General features: G+C 31.8%; 2 protein-coding genes and 1 long non-coding RNA gene across 6 annotated transcripts; 2 read left to right on the forward strand and 1 right to left on the reverse strand.

The window, feature by feature from the left end:
* Window positions 1-1,261: 1,261 nt before the first annotated feature.
* On the forward strand, window positions 1,262-4,758 carry LOC106353107 (two-component response regulator-like APRR1). Of its 4 annotated transcripts, none has more exons than XM_022717635.2 (4): window positions 1,262-3,498; window positions 3,584-3,715; window positions 4,196-4,348; window positions 4,448-4,758. In XM_022717635.2, the coding sequence occupies exons 1-4, from the start codon at window positions 3,160-3,162 to the stop codon at window positions 4,556-4,558; spliced, it is 735 nt and encodes a 244-aa protein (XP_022573356.1). In that variant the 5' UTR covers window positions 1,262-3,159; the 3' UTR covers window positions 4,559-4,758. The 4 variants fall into 4 exon arrangements, with proteins under 4 accessions (XP_022573356.1, XP_022573354.1, XP_013648237.1 ...); XM_022717633.2 differs by having other exon boundaries at window positions 1,263-3,498; window positions 3,581-3,715; XM_013792783.3 differs by having other exon boundaries at window positions 2,304-3,498; window positions 4,451-4,758.
* Window positions 4,759-5,839: 1,081 nt separating this feature from the next.
* Window positions 5,840-7,622, reverse strand: LOC106369371. Its single transcript, XR_002663997.2, has 2 exons — window positions 7,465-7,622; window positions 5,840-6,143 (listed from the first exon to the last, which is right to left on the reverse strand). It is a non-coding gene; the product is annotated as an uncharacterized LOC106369371 (long non-coding RNA).
* Window positions 7,623-11,172: 3,550 nt separating this feature from the next.
* LOC106382146 (scopoletin 8-hydroxylase) lies at window positions 11,173-14,482 on the forward strand. Its single transcript, XM_013822114.3, has 4 exons — window positions 11,173-12,462; window positions 12,690-12,931; window positions 13,164-13,488; window positions 14,111-14,482. Exons 1-4 carry the CDS (start codon window positions 12,202-12,204, stop codon window positions 14,354-14,356), a joined length of 1,074 nt encoding a protein of 357 aa, XP_013677568.1. The 5' UTR covers window positions 11,173-12,201; the 3' UTR covers window positions 14,357-14,482.
* The last annotated feature ends 2,960 nt before the right edge of the window (window positions 14,483-17,442 follow it).

Genomic DNA, 17,442 nt, shown 5'->3' on the forward strand with positions numbered 1-17,442 from the left:
CTACAGTTTTTTTTTTTGTTCTTCAAGGGAACAGCTACATATCTGAGATTTACCAACTTGCAACACTTCTCAGTCAACATGCACCAACAAACATTAGCCAAACACATCTTGCACAATTCCACTTTGACTTTCTTTTTTCTCTTTTTATTTCATCCAATTCTTTCATGTTTATTTTATCACTCGATCAGATTTTTCCTGAAAACCTACTTTCTTTGGTTTCGACAACACTAAAAAAAAAATCTTCTTACAATTTCTAATACATATTAAGAGTTATTTAATTGGTAGATGATCAGATTTATTTTGTAGAGAAAATGAATGCTTCTTTTCAGTGTAGGATAGTTAAAGGTAAGAATCTTTTCAGATAACAAACAAAGATCGAACTAAGATATTAGCTTCCCTTTAACTTAACAGAACACCTGAAAGCAAGATTCCCAAGAACATTTTTTTAGTTTGAACTTTGAACGAAAAGCCAACACACAAAGTTATATATATATATATAAATTAATAAAAATGCATCGTTCGGTACGTTGAAGCAAAAAACACGACAACGAAGAATTTCGGGTATTGATTACTTCATGTTACTTAAGATTGCTGAATTTTTAGGGCATAATCGAATCAACAAATAGGCTAAGAGGGTACTAAATAGTTTTGAAGTATATCATATCCTATTCCTGTACATGTATGCAAAGCAATTCGTTAATAACTAATACCAAAAAAAATATTAACTGACATCATATATGATGTATTTTTTTTCCTTTCAATAATTTCATTAATTTAAGGGAACAAGCCCAGAGACTACAAGGCCCAATACAAGAGTTAAACTTAAAAACCACAAACAGGACCCACAAGGCCAATTAGGGAAACCCTAAAAACTAAACCGGACGCCGCCGTACCCGTGAACCATCGCTTCGAGTCACGACGTCGCTCCCCTTTCAAGCCACCCCCGGTGAACCATCCATCGATCGATCCACCGGAACAAATCAGAGCTAATCAGCTCACCCCATCAACACCGCAAACGCCTTCAAATCCGATGCTTTCTATTATCAGAGAGCATCAATCGCATGGACGAGATCTCATCCGCCGTCTTTAAACACTACCACCGGTAAGAAGACTTCGCACAAACCGTCACCATAAACCACCGGAGAGCGTCAATCATCCTCCGATGAGAGCTCCTCCATCAACACCAACCCGAAATCACAGAAATAAAGAAAAAACCTAAAACGAAACTAGGTTACCAAAGCCGGCGAGGCAAGGCAAAGAACACCTTCACCTCCCGGAAACTTAAGCCGGCGAAGGCAGAGCTAAGAAAGCCTCCACCTCCCGGTAACACAGCCGGCGGCGATAGAGCTATATAAGCCTCCACCTCCCGGAAACGAGACCTAATCTAACAAACCGACTTCACCACACCCACCCTCCTATCGCATCGTTACTCTAGACGCTGCGCCACCATCCCCGAGAAGACAACGACGGACATCATATATGATGTATATAGTTGAGATATTTGGAAGATCCTTTTTTCATAATATATTTCATTGTCTACTCCACGAGACAAGTTTGAAATTAAGAATACCATGGAAAGAGAATCTAATATTGTGAAGCTGTGCTTCACAGAAAACAAGATAAAGAAAAGAAAAGAAAACATGTCTAACTTTAATCTTTGAATGCATATTCAGTCATGTCATGACCCATCCATCATCTTTCTTCGAATCTCCTATCTCACTGAACATGTTTAATTTGGAGTGGCCCTTTGTATGTAATAACTATGCTTATGATCTCATATATATCTCTCCACTAGCCTTATTTGATTTTTGGCATAGTCAGTTTTTTGTTTTAATCCTTAAAAAAACCGTGGTAATAGGATGATTAAAGGAGCATCAGATGGCAATTTTTTGGGGTTTTGGGGACTAGTCAATGATCTCCCGATTATTAAAAACAAAACATTTGCCAGTAGAGTTTGGATATCAAAACTTGCATAATCAAGAAATAGGAGCATGCATGGTTGTTATAGCAAATTTCGTTTAACAAATTATACATTTAAGAATAGAGGAGTAATTAATAATTTAAAATGCTGCAAATTGCAAAATATTGGAAGACCATGCATGTGTTAAGATTCGGGGGCTAGGTGTAGGGTTTATGTTTGCGTAGATCTAATAACGTGTGTGTTTATGTACGGCCATTTGCAAAAATGAGAAAACATTTATTCTCATTTTCTTAACAAATTCTTTTTTTTTTAATGAAAAAAGATGAGACAAGAGCATTGGCAGCTGGGGATAATTGGTATGGCTTGAATTAGATAACTAATATATTCGGCTTTGCTCTATTTTTTTACAACGAGTGGTTATTCTATTAATAAATAATTTAAAATAGTCTTGGTAAACAAACTGAAATAGAACAAATAATAAAATAAAACTCTTTATGGAAAGATCTAGCAGTGCTCTATAAAGAGTCACCGTTCTATGTATGTTTTTCTTGTAACATTAATTTAGACAAAGTTTAATTTTCATGTTATAGATTTTTACGGTAAATTTTTCATTGATTTCAAATTAAGGTTATAGTTGCACCATGTCCATCCCATTAATTGATAAAATCATGTGAAACATAACATAACCTTGTAAAAAAAACATAATCTATACGGTGAATTCATTATCTTGAAATTTATAATATGTTATCAATAAGTAACACTGTAACAGATATATAAAAGGGATTGATAAACTAAGCAGAAAACCAATCCAAAAGAAAGATATAAGGTGGATGAATTTAGAAAGAAAAGCAAAAGAAACATGAAAATAAATAGAAACAGTTAAAACATAAAAAGGAAGAATGAGCTGGTAAAAAATCAAGTATTAAGGTTTGTTACAAAAAAAAAAAAACAAGTATTAAGGTAAGAAAGTTCATGAATAAAGAGGCTTTGACAGCATGAAAAGAGAATGTAAGAAGTTATCAACAAAGAAGAGTTTCACTAATTAACTGTAAGTCTGGTGTCTTGTGTTAGGCTCGGCAAGCCCGAACCCAACAACTTGTAACATCCCACACAAACTCATCTCTATATATAGACACTTCTCTTTGGCTAAAACTTGGTGCAATACACACACACACACACACACACACTCTCATAATCCCTCCCAAACAACCCCAAAACTAACAATAACTTGTTCTCTCATGGCATCATCTGATCCTCAGTTCTACACCGATTTCACATGTTCCGGCGAGACTTCTTCTCAGTTTCACGGCTCTTCTTCATGTCCTGACATCTCAGCTCTATCCAACTACGTCGGCGATGGTTTCAATTCCTTCAACACATCTTCTAACCAAGAATCCACATTTTTACCCCAAGTTTTGGGGATTTCTGACGTTTTTGTGCCGAGGTACATCAACTACTACCAGAAAAGGGGTGTGAATAATGCCACACAATATTTTCATGGTGGAGACCAAGAATACTACGGCTATTCACCGGAGATCAAGCCCTTGTTCTATCAGTCCACTGGAGAGCAATCTTGGGTATATATATGCACGTTTCCACATCGTATATTATCTCAAATGGATATAAATATACATAAGAAAATCAAATAAAATATATTAGCAGGGAAATAGTGAAGGAGTGATACAAGCTGAGCCGAACACAAAAGTGGGACGCTATTCGGTTGAAGAACGTAAAGACAGAATCATGAGGTACTTGAAGAAGAAGAACCAACGCAACTTCAATAAGACCATCAAGGTACGTATACACGTATATACTCATTCTTAAAGCAAACTGAATTAAAAATAAAATTTAAAAGAAGCAAACTGTATTCTATGCAATGTATATCTCTTTTTGAAACACATGTAGATCTTAAAGCAAATGTACCTCATTTATTTGACAAATTTTTTTTGAAGCTAAAATTTAGCAAATTTGAATTATTGAAAATTTTACATAATTTTTTTTGAACGCTACATAGTTTTATTGTTTCTTGAAATTTTGTTTTTGTAAAAGATGTTTCTTGAATAATTAATGGTAAACCGTTTTAACTAAGTTTGGTTTGGATAGAAGTCTCTAACTAGAGAGATTTACCGATATTAACAGTTTGTTTCATATAATTTAATCCATGACTTAGCTTAGAGGTTTTCAGTTTCATCTTTATTTTATGGGTTTTTACAGAATCAAACTTATTCATAGAGTTTTAGCATTTAATTAATATTTTAATGTCCACAAATTCAGTATGTGTGTCGTAAAACCCTAGCTGACCGGCGTGTTCGTGTTCGAGGACGATTTGCCAGGAACAATGACACATGTGAACAACAATCTCACGATCACAACCATTCTGAAAAAGACGAAAATATGTTTTCTGGATCAGACGACTATCTAATCCAGGTATTATCATATATATTCATATCGTTATTCCAAACAGTATTGTATTTACAATAATCAATTGTAAGAACTAATTAACCAATATTGTATTCCAATTTTTAGCAGATGAAAAACGACGATGGTTGGCTTCACGAAGCAATGTGTAATCTGATTTATTTTCCTTGTGAACTGGACCCTCCTAGTGATGCTCATCATCCAAACATATGGAGCTGATTAGTTTAGTTTAATTATAAGAAGCTTAATTACTACTTTATGATAAATTTGTTATTATAATGTACTTAACTATTCACGGGGTTATAATGAGCATGAAGATTCTGCCTAGTAAATATATGAAAGAACTTCATTTGAACATCATAGTGTCTTTGACGTGAGAGTAACTCAGCCAATCTGAATACAAGAGCAAGTTATTCCTGTTTGTATACATTTTATCTTTTTTTATATAGAAACTAAAGCTTTACTTTATCGAAAAAGATAATTCTTTAAGGGAGGGTTAAAAAGATTGTTGATATTATTTATGGCAAACAACACCTTTTAGGATTCGAATAAATCGGTGAGTCGACAAAAGATTAACTAACTAGTAGAATTAAGGAACCAATGTTTATTAAAGAATATATGATGCATGTAAATTTTAATCATAAGACGAATGACTTAGCGTAACATTATACATGAACGGATATATGAAGAATAATGCCGATTAATTGGTCGTAACAACAAAACACAGGCACATGATAAGTTGTACACAAAATTCTTGCAGTGGTAGGTGGGCTAGAGAATATTGTCTACAAATTAAATCAAGATTGATAGGGTGTACTAATGCAATGTAAATATAGAGTGTGGAGAGGGGAGACATGATACGGAACCAAGTTCCAATCACTTTTTAAGACATATAATTCTTGAGACGAACACATATAATAAGACTTTTAAAATCTGTAAATTATATTCTCTGAACTTGTCCCCTTTATTTTCTGCTTTGACGAATATTTGTGAAGTTGAAGGCTGAGCTTACTTTTTTTCTTTCTTTTCCAGTTTCTCAATACACTTCTAAATTCTAATGAAAATTGTATGAATATTTTGTACCTAATTAGCAACAAAACTGGTATGTGTATATTTTTACTTTATTCAGTTCATTGTTGATCCAACATTTTATTACTATAATGTTTAAAGTGTATAAAATCGACTTGAAAATCATAAGTCGAATATACGATATGTAGAAGTAGAATGATTATCATATTTTCTACTCATATTGGTATCAGATTTTAATATTTATATTCAATCACACAATCGATAAATGTAACAAAAGTCTTAGACATCAAATATTCACCTCAATTCGTGCTCTCTTATTTTTACGCTTTAGACCTAAGAGCAAGTCCATTGGTTAGAGACCCTAATGGGTTCTAATGAATAAATTAATAGTTAATTTTGTGATTTGAAAAGTTAAAAACCCTTGTTAGTCTAATTAATTTTTTCATCCTCCAATGGGAGAACCTCATTGAAGTTCTTAAATTTTTTTTTTTTTAAGTTGAATGATTTGAACCTCATTCAAAATACAAACATTAAACATCAATAAGTTCACGGTTGCTTGGGGATAAAGAAAGTACTACTAAGATAAAAACCTGAGAAAAAAACTGCAGCATCTCACAGTGGGCATCTCACAGAAGAAAAGTGTCCCATCCTTTGAAGCAAATCATTTCATCAGACCATTTGCCTTTAGCCCCATGCATGATCCCTTCTCCATCAATGTACTTGATGCGGTCACAAAATGTAAGCTCATTTTCTTTGACCACATTGACAGAATCAACTGCATAACACAGAAAGGCAACGAAAAAATGTATAAGCGAACTATTTTACGAGAGGGATAAAATACAGTAAACCCTGCAACAACTGAGACAAAAACATGCTTCAGCAATCATCATAATATCGTTTAAACAGTTGAAAAGAAAGGAGCTGTACTTTGGATACTTTGGTTTAATAGATAGAGCCGTACTTTGCTTGGGGGACAATCTTAATGATTATCCAGAGATCAAACTAAGCTGACATTGTGTTCAATAAAAAGTAAACCAATGAACTGGTGATGCTTTCGTTTATTGCAAAGACTGATTGATTATCTATAATCATTATTTTAAGTAGTAAACCCATGAACTTATAAGCTATGAATTTTGTTCATATAGTGTTCTAATTACTATCAGTAAGACAAGCATAACTGAACGTGAAGGTAATAAATATGTAAGTCAGCGTTACTCATTGACATCCAATGACTCAAAAGAACACTGAACTTGGAACATAATTGAGTAAATGTGGAGGAAGCCCTCATTGTCTATTCAATGGTCTTCGTTCTTGACAACCATAATGAAACAGAACAGAGATAAAGTCTAGGATCAAACAACCGTAAACCAACAAAACCATGTATCTCCAGTGTCAATCATAAGCAAATAATCAATTCAAGTATAGGCCTGGGATTTCGGGTATTCGGATCGGTTCCGGGTAAGATCCGTTCGGGTCCGGATATTCGGTTATTTACAAATTGTATCCAATGAGTACTTGGAACAGTTCGGTTCGGTTTCGGATCGGTTTTCGGTCGGTTCCGGGTCGGTTCCGGGTATTAAATTATTAAACCGAAACTAATATTTTTATGTAGTTTATATTTTCTATTTTTATTTTTATTTATTTTTTAAATAGTTTAATCCAAATCGGATATATATGTATAGTTTGAAAGTAACTACAACGAAATAGAAGTGGTGCAGTGGTAAAAGTTGATGTACTTTCAACTTTCCCACCCGGGTTCGAAACCCATGAGGCGCAAATCCATGTTTTTTAAACATTATTTCGGTTTAAACGGGTATCCGATTGGATCCGGATAAAAACCCGAACCGACCCGATACCCGTGGATATTCATAAACATTACCCATCGGTTAAATATGCCTTATCCGAAACCGATCCGAACAGGTCCATTTCGGGTCGGATCCGGTTCGGTATTCGGTTCCGGTTAAAAAGTCCCAGGCCTAAATTCAACAGAGAAACAGATATGCTCTAGCAACTCCCATATCCAGAAAACAACAAGAACATGGATAGAATTCCCAATTCAAAAGAATCCATTTTTTAAATCAAATCTAAGGACATACCTCGAATGTGATACTCTCAGATGCGTTGAAGAAGAAGGTTCGAGAGGAGAAACGATCGTAACTGCAGAGAAGCAATCAAACGAAAAAGAAGATGTAGTTATTGAGATTGGAGGAGGAATCAAACAAAGAAGGAGATCGAGCGAGAGAGAAGATGGATTATCCAATACCAAAGGGACACGTAAGGGGTTCCTACCCACTCTAAAAATCCCAAATTAAACAGCGGTTCTGTGTTTTTATTTTCTTTTTCATTTATTTTTTGGAAAAAAGTTTCCTAGCTACACGAAGTTTACACTAATATGGTGAAAACCATCCAATATATGAAAATGTATCAACAACTATACGAAGTTTATGTTAATACATGTCACATGTACGAAGTAAATAATAATATGGTGGCAACATCACAATCGGGTTTAATTGATTTTAAGCTAAGTTTATGGGGTCAATCCGTAATTTACTAAACTTAATGATTTATTAAGTTTAATAAACTTAACTGATTTTATTAATAAACTTTAACTTAAAAACTTAATAATTTATTATACTTAATAAATTTATTAAACTTAATAAACTTAATAATTTAATAAACTTAATAAAATTAATGGTTTATTAAGTTTAATAAACTTAATTGATTTTATTAATAAACTTTGTAATTTAATAAACTTTAACTTAATAAACTTAATAATTTATTAAACTTAATAAATTTATTAAACTTAATACACTTAATAAATTTATTTAACTTAACAAATTTAACAAATTTATTAAGTTTATTAAGTTTATTAAATGATTAAGTTTATTAATAAATGATTAATTTTATTAATTTTAATAAATTTGTTAATTTTTATAAATTTATTAAGTTTATTAAGTAAGTTTAATAAATTATTAAGTTTATTAACAAAATCAATTAAGTTTATTAAGTTTAATAAATTACAGATTGACCCTATTAACTTAGCTTAAAATCAATTAAACCCGATTGTGATGTTGCCACCATATTATTATTTAGTTCGTACATGTGACATATATTAACATAAACTTCGTGTAGTTGTTAACACATTCTCGTACACTGGATGGTTTCCACCATATTAGTGTAAACTTCGTGTAGTTAGAAAACTTTTTTCCTTATTTTTTTTGTCTTTTGCTTAGAACCCCTCCTTTTAGAACTGCCGATGGAGGTGGTCTAATGACTTCTCGAAGCGAATTCATACATAGTCTTCAATTTTTTATTTATAATAGAAAATTGTACATTGATGTTACTGAAGTGAGTTGACTCTGCTACTTGACTCGAGTACACATTTAACGAAGATATAAGATATTAAAGTCAAAAGCAAGATATAAAGATCGCATCAAGTAATCATTAATTGTTATCTTCCCGTTTGTTTCATACATCAAGAAAGATACATCAGTGTGTACCCATATTTTCAATAATGTCGGTGAATTTCCACTATCTTTAAACTTTTTGTGTCTTATATGTATAACTGGTCAATTTGAACAGGAAAAGGCAATAGAGTTGATTCATTTTTCTTTCTAAAAATTAATTGATCCAAAGCACTAGAGCACAAATTCACCTCAATATATAATAGATTCTTCTATTTTAAAGATATGTTGGAGATCGTTTTTAATATACGACAATTATACAAGTACTCACGATGGTTAAGCACTTCATTCGGCTGGTATTTATGCTGCCATTTAGCACTTGAAACAACAGAAAATAATAAAATTCTAAAGTGTATATAGTATAATGTATTTTGGAGGCCAGAACTGCACCTTCAAATGTTGTGAAGGGTTAAAAATAAGTAACAAAATGCTTTATTTGTCCACTTCACAAAGATTCGGTGTTGGATTTTCCAAATAGCCTCTGTGTTACCGTTAGGCAGTGAAGGTTGCTCTCTATGCATGCTGAAAATGGAAGCTGTAGTCGAGAACTTACCCCTTCAAATATTCCAATATATATTTTCAAGAAATAATAGCGATTCAGGACAATTTTATCAAAATGTTCGAAATAAAAGTAGTGCTATATATGTAAACAAACTGCGCATAGTTCGTGGGATTTTGGAAAATAAGATAATGCAACGATGGCCACACGACATAGTCCGACTAGTCTATATAATTTTTAAGTCACCTAAATATCCAATCAGGATTCATGACAACGATTAGCAAAGTTCACGTCAGAAAGTGGGAAGCTAATCAAAAATAGGGGCGTATTTAAGTCTTCTTAATTATTGCATGCAACTGTGTAATAATAGCGATCTTGTTATTCAAATGTGAGTTTTCACTTTCATTATCTCTTTCACAATCTTCTCCTCCAGACAAGACATCCCTCTCATATCTCCTTTTTTCATTTTAAATATTATATTGTATTATTTTCCATTTACGTACTTTTATATTTTTGGGAACACCTTGAATCAAAAAGGTGATACGGCAAATTTAGTTGAATACATATAAGTCTAACTTTAGCATTTTGGTCGTTAACAAAAATATCAAACAGTATATTTATATTTTTTAATACATAAAAATAATTTTGAGTTTTTTCCTTCAAATAAAAATATAACTGAGGCCTGAGGGATTTATCATTAATGCATAAATATTTAATACAAGTAGAGACAATTATATATCTTCACCTGAGATAATACATTACATTAAATATTATTATACTCGTTAACAAAAAATTAATGATTATATTCAACCGGTATATTAAACTATTAAGAAACACAAATTTGGTATTCCGGTTTTCAGAAGAAAAAAATTTGGTATTCCGCAAAAAAAGGTAGCTTAAATTTTGATCGTACAGTCATATTCAAAGTTCTTTCGAGAAATAAGAACAAAGGCATCGGCCATGCTGGGCTCGAAAATTACGTTGTTGGGCTTTAGCTTAAGCCCATAAAAAATTAACTACTAAGCATAGTCCGCTAAGTTGACTTCGAAATTCAAAGACTACTAGAGGCGTGGCTCATGGTAGTTGCTTTGATTGGTAACATGATGTATACTTGATTAAGTTTGAATTAGGGGTACTAATCAGAAATGTCACCAATCATGATGTAGTTATAAAATTTTGAGTTTGTGTTTGCATTATAATGTGGTAAAGTTGAGTTATATTTTTGAGTTATGTCCTTTGAAAAATCAACAAATCAAATATTAAATCAACATCAAAGAAAATGGCATGTATTAGACCTTGAGTTAACTTGAGTTGGTTGTCCACGTTTTTTTTTTCTTTTTCTAAGGAAATTTATCAACTTTTGAAACATGGCAATTGTCCAACATTTACTGTTGCATACAACTATTTATTTGCTAATAAATAAATAAATATTTTCAATAGTTATATACATCAATTCATTTGTTTGTCAGTTTCACTATAAATTTTTTATTTCTATTCAGTTACTTAAAATGAACCTTTTTATAATTTAAATTGTTAATTTTTGGTAATTAAAATTTGCATCCATAAATTTATTTTATAATAAGAGTTTTTTTGTTATTATACATGTATATTTAGATATTTATTAATTTTAATAGATTTAAATTTTCTCTAATCTATTTTAATTATTATATTAGTAGTAACTTTTATTATTTTTGTATTTATAATTTTTATTAATTTATAATTAATATAATTTATAAAGTAAAAGCATTACCAATCAATTTTATTAATTGTTAAAATTCTTATCTCTTATACATATTCAAAGTAATATATTTTTATTCAATAATAAATTATTTTAAATTAGTTTAATATTTTATTTTTCTTTAATAAATACTTCATTCTTTATATGTTTATACATTAATTATTTTATTTAAAGCATTACTGCAATTTATACTTCAAAAAAGTTACTAGTCAATATTTTTAATAAAATAGTAACTCTTATTTTACTGCAAACTTACCGCATAAGTCTACAGTTTTTACCACATTAATTTTACTGCAAATTACATCGATTTGTAATACATACTGTAAATCAACTCTAATACTACATGTCACCAATAAGAGCATCAAGCATGAGTTTTAGCATCAGAGATAGTAAATCATAGTGTATTGATAGCCAAAAGTGAAAGCCTACGAGAAATAATAAAAGTCTATAAGTATAACTTGCTATATAATATAGCCACTCAAACATATATTTAAATACCTACTTAATTTTTATTCTATTTTTATTATTGTGAATGCCATTGTGTTTAATGGCAAGATGCATACCATATACAGTGTGTTCTCTTGAAAGAAACTAGCTAAAAAACTTCAATGTATATAAATTGTTTATTTAAATATAGCAGTCGATGGTTTAAGGGTTATTTATACGTATAAAATGAATTGATTCAACGTTTACTTGTATCTGCACTAACATGTTCTTTTTTTTTTGTCAAGGGCACTAACATGTTCATGCTTTGATATAAAAGAGGTATATATATTCTGGTAAATATTTATGCCTATAAAATGAATTGATGACAAATCAATTCATTATATATGTCACAAAACTCATTTAACCATTCTTTCGTATAATTGCTAAAAGTTTTTTTTTTTAAATGGCATTATACACGCTTGTGATTAGTCAACTCGACTACTAACCTGGGGGAGTACTAAGTGAGTGTAACGTGATCCCACATAACTAACATGAATTACATTTAAAACAATATTTCAAGTATTAATCTCTCAGATTAAAACAGCAGTAGTAATCAATCTCCATAGTTTTACTCACTATTTATACCCCGCCCCCTCTTTAGGAGCTCTCAACATTCGCTTTCGATCAAGCAGAATAAATAGAGACAATGGCTGTCAATTACGAGGACCAAACCATATTGTTCGACTTCGTAGTCAAACAAGGTAACGGCGTGAAGGGACTCATAGACTCTGGCATGTCTTGTGTTCCACAGCCTTTTGTCCAACCACCCTCTGAGCGAATTGCGACCCTAAACGGCCAAACATGTGAAGCTGCACAGCCAATCGATCTTTCCCAGCTAGACGGTCCACACCACAAGGAGGTGGCCAAACAAATTGTTGAAGCTGCCGAGACGCTTGGCTTCTTCCAGGTTAGTAATGGCATTCAGACATATAGCATCTTGGTTGGTGTAGAATATTTTTTCATGCAATATAGTTAGCAAAACCACAAAAAAGAGCCATATATTTTGACCTGGATATACTAACGTTAGATACCTAAGCTAAAAATGTGTGTGAAGTATGTTTAATTTATAGTCTCTTACCAAATGCATGTCTAATAAGGGAAGACTATAATTAGAGGAATAAATGCAAATGGCAGGTGGTGAACCATGGTGTTTCAATAGAGCTTCTTGAATTGCTTAAAACGTCGGCTCATGAGTTTTTCGCACAACCTCCTGAGAAAAAAGCGATTTACCTAAAAGAAGTGAGTCCAAGCAAGTTAGTCAAGTACGGAACGAGCTTCGTGCCAGAGAAGGAGAAGGCCATTGAGTGGAAGGATTATGTGAGCATGCTTTACACCAATGACCATGAGGCTCTTCAACACTGGCCTCAACCATGCAGGTATATATGTACAAAAAAAGTATATTATAAATACATCAAAGTTGTTTTGATAAAAAAAAATATAAATACATCAAAGTTGTGTGTTATACAAGTAGAGCATGCTATTTTGAACTAAGGTGACAAGTAAACTATTTTATAAAAGACATATTCATCGATTCACTCATTTTAGTTAATTTTAAAATTATAAACTCTAGAAAGTTAATTAACGAATTTGTATATATATGTGTGACAGAGAGGTGGCACTTGCTTTTTTGAAATCATCCATGCAAATGGTGAAAAGAGTAGTTGAAGTATTGATGGAGGATGTAGGAGTGAGACTAGAAGAAGAGAGAATGAACAGTTTGATGGGGACCAAGATGGTCAACATGAACTACTACCCAACCTGTCCCAGCCCTGAGCTCACCATAGGCGTCGGTCGTCACTCCGACATGGGTATGTTGACCGTTTTATTACAAGACGGGATTGGTGGTCTCTACGTTAGACTAGACAACGGTGACTGGGCCGAGATCCCTCCTCTCAATGGAGCCTTAGTCATCAATGTTGGCGATACTTTGCAGGTTTCTCATAGTTAAAACACACATTTGGCATTGAATGGCTTAAACTCTCTCTATATATACATATATTAATTTAATTATATACAATGTTAGATTCTTCTCTACTTAGAACACTCTAGTGCAGTACCCAAAATTCTTTCCATTATCAGGACTTCACCTAAGTTTCCTTTTGCAAACAATTCTATAATGAATTCATTAGTAATGTTGCTAGATCAATTTGGATAAAAAAATATAAATTCTCAAATTACTTGTATTAAAGTGATAAACCCAAGGCCAAAAACCAAATTACAACACAGCCACTTGCTATCATCTTACTAGACACCCACCACAATTTGGATCAAAATATTTTGGTTCTTTTAAGGAGATGATTGTATCAATTTATTTGGTTTAATTAATATCATATTTAATTCTTTTATATAACTTTTTTAAAATGGGAACTTTACTTGTTATCTAGATCACTTCAAATTTAAAGAGTAAAATAGTCGTCTGATATAGGAATTATGTTTTTATAGGAATTACGTTTTTGTCGATTGTTATCTAAACCACTTCAAATTTAAAGAATAAAATAGTCGTCTGATATATATAATAAGAAAACTAATGCATTATATAAAAAAATTATCAACAGATTCTAAGCAATGGGAAATACAAAAGTGCGGAGCATCGGGTTCGAACCACAAACATCGGATCGAGAGTCTCTGTGCCCATTTTCACGGCACCTAATCCCTCGGAGAAGATCGGTCCGTTGCCGCAAGTGGTGAAGCGTGACGGGGTGGCTCGTTACAAAGAGTTGTTGTTTCAAGACTACATGAACAACTTCTTCAGCCAGCCACACGACGGCAAGAAATCTCTCGACTTTGCTCGTGCCGATTGATACTATTATCACTTTTACCAGTTTCTATGTGCCAAATTAACCATAATGTGTGACGTCGTTGTTTCCTTTTGTTATCTCACAATTAATAAATACTGCGTTCTTCGTGTGCACTCTATAAAACGTGATGCAACTTAGTGAAATGTTCATGCATATTAAGCTAAATAGTTGGATTTTCTAACGAAAATTTTAAAGTGCTAGAGTCTGACCTAACTAATGATTATCTCTTTCATGATTTTTTCTTTCGACAATTTCTGCAAGGATTTCCAATTTATATATCGGGATTTTTCTTCTCATTTAGTTCTTATTAATTTGAATTACTTATTTCCACGTTTCATCTCTTTTTCATGGGGTTTAGATGTACCATCGGGTTCTATCTTATGTTACATGGAAACAGAAGCGGGTACGTAGAAACGGAAGCGTATGGAAGCGCAGAAACGAGATTTTAAAAAAAATTAGGAAACGGATACGTGTTGGAAGCGTATCTACATATATATATATGAATATATATATACATATGTAAGATTATTTTTAAAATCTAAAACTAAAAATTATATGATTTAAATTTAAAATAAAGCATTTATTCATTTATAATAATTTTGAAATGACTTCATATTTAAACTGTGACATAAATTAAATTAAATAAATAATCTTATATTTTTTTAATTCTTTTTAATTAGTTGACATAATATATTTGAATATATGATTTATCTTTAATAAAAACCTCAATGCATAAAGATAATTTATAGTATTAGTTTTAATATTTGTATATTTCTATTCTCTCTATTCAATACTATTAAAATTTAGATTATATATAAATTAAAAACTATAGTTTTATATTCTTATTGATATAAGACATTGTGTTTTTTTTTTTTAAATGGAAGCGTGATTCCAAAACGGAATCATAAGCTTCCAATGTGTTTTTAAAGAGAATATTCTAGAAGCGTTTTGGAAGCGAGATTCCGTAAGCTTCCACAAGGTTCCGATTCTGATTCCGGTTCCAAAGCGGGAAGCGGACGTCCGATGAAGCTTCCGTGCAACGTACTTCTATCTAAGGTCGTCGCAATTTTTAGTTGACTATAAGAGAACAAAACGACAATTATATTAAAATTACTACACCGTTTTGTCAATGCAAAGATGTATGGTACATATATCTGTAGAAAGTCAGAAACTGGATGTGACATGAATAATTACCGTTTCTAGTTTTTTTTTAAATTTGGGGTATCCTGTCGGATCCGACCTATGTAAAAGCGCAGATTAATCTATAAAGAGAGGTGCCACGGATAAATTTTCGGATATCCAAATGTATCGTAAGCAATAGATATAGACCGTATAGTCATATGTAGAGCTAGTAATTTTACACCGGAGGAGAATCAATTTCTAACCTAAACTAATAGGGTTAGACCAAGGTTTCTAGTTCCGACGTTGGACGTTTACCGATTGTCAAAGCTCGTGTCATTGCTTCTATAAAGAAGAGTTTTAAATTTTCACTCAAGCTCAATTAAAACTCGATAACTCGGATTCGATTAATTCTATGATAAATGACGTGTTTAAATAACCTACTAGCAATTCAAAAGGTTAGATTTCTTGTACTCATTATCTTATATTATTATTGTGTAAGGTCATAATGTTTATGTAGGGAAAACACCAACTGTATTTGTATCACACTAGCTAATCGCAAATCATATTAACTATTCTGCTAACAGTTTTAATTTTTTTTTTTTTTTGAAACACTGAACAGTCGATAGAGAATGGCTTGAAACGTTATTCTTAGGCTACAACATTTTAGAGAATCTAGTTTTTACACGAAACATTTTATGATTTGAAAGTATAACGTAATTCTGTCATTTTAAAGTCATTCCACGACATGATTAAATCGAGGACTCATTATGATTATACTAATTACCTCGTGTCTTCCTAAACAAAGAATTATTTATACTGTATTCATCAACGCATGATCTCATCATCGATTCGTCACACTTGCATGTAACTTTCTCTCTCTCTCTCTTTGTTTGGCGTTGCATCGCATATATTATTATAGTTAGAAATTTCAATGCTTCGTATATTTTGGAGCATATATGAGAATGTACAAAACTCTTGGGGTCGATAGATATGGTTTATATATACTTAATTCATATATAGCTGTTCTGGCTTACTTTTCCACGATAATTTTTTCGTCGTTCTAAGCATCGTATAAATGATAAATCAGTTGCCAAAAGAATAAATGATAAAATTAAATATGGTTCAAAATAGATGGAGAGGAAGATGTCCAACATGAACAACTTAGGGTCAATCATTGATGACTCTGGTTGAATTATTCTTTGACTTGACCAGCCGCTACGAATTGACTATATCTACAAATTTAAACAAGCGCAAGTTATATTCACTCAAATTTTGAATGCTATCTTCCTATAATCGATATTGTGATATGATTAAATAACAAATATTTTCATATTAAAAACATTTTTTATCTTAAATATTTTTTATTTTAATTATCATTTTTTATTCTTAAAGTGAGTGATTATTAATTATTTAGTTTTACTACTACTTTAAATTTTATTAATTATCGATTCAAATAAAACTATGTATTAATTAAGAATAAAAAATATTTTATATTGATATATGTGAAACATCTTAAACGACATATGAGAGAAACAGATGAAATACCATACTAATTAGTAATTATTGACTTTTGTTTTGATTGTTCCATATATTGCTACTTCTCTTTGACATCGAACTTACTTTAATACTGTTGATTTAACTCTTAATACACTCCCAATAAACTTAGTTAAAGGTAAATATGCTTGTGTTGTTCCTTTACCAAAAGCCTTTCTAAGGATGTGGTAAAGTTTTGGACAAAAAGTCAGAACCAGCATCATCTTGAATAGTTTTTTCCTTTAAGGAGTTTTGTCAAGGAGCAGCGCGCGTATTAATGGGAAACTCTTCGGTGGAGTGGAAAATTATGAGAGCATTATTATTGACCACAATAGAAATAAATTGTTAGCATACATGGTGTTTTTTTTTTTTTGTAAACTAAAAGGGTTAAACCCATATCTATTAAAGACATAGACCTACCCCGTGGAGATACA

The sequence above is a fragment of the Brassica napus genome, chromosome A3 (genome assembly GCF_020379485.1).
Source record: "Brassica napus cultivar Da-Ae chromosome A3, Da-Ae, whole genome shotgun sequence".
In the NCBI taxonomy this organism is placed as follows: domain Eukaryota; kingdom Viridiplantae; phylum Streptophyta; class Magnoliopsida; order Brassicales; family Brassicaceae; genus Brassica; species Brassica napus.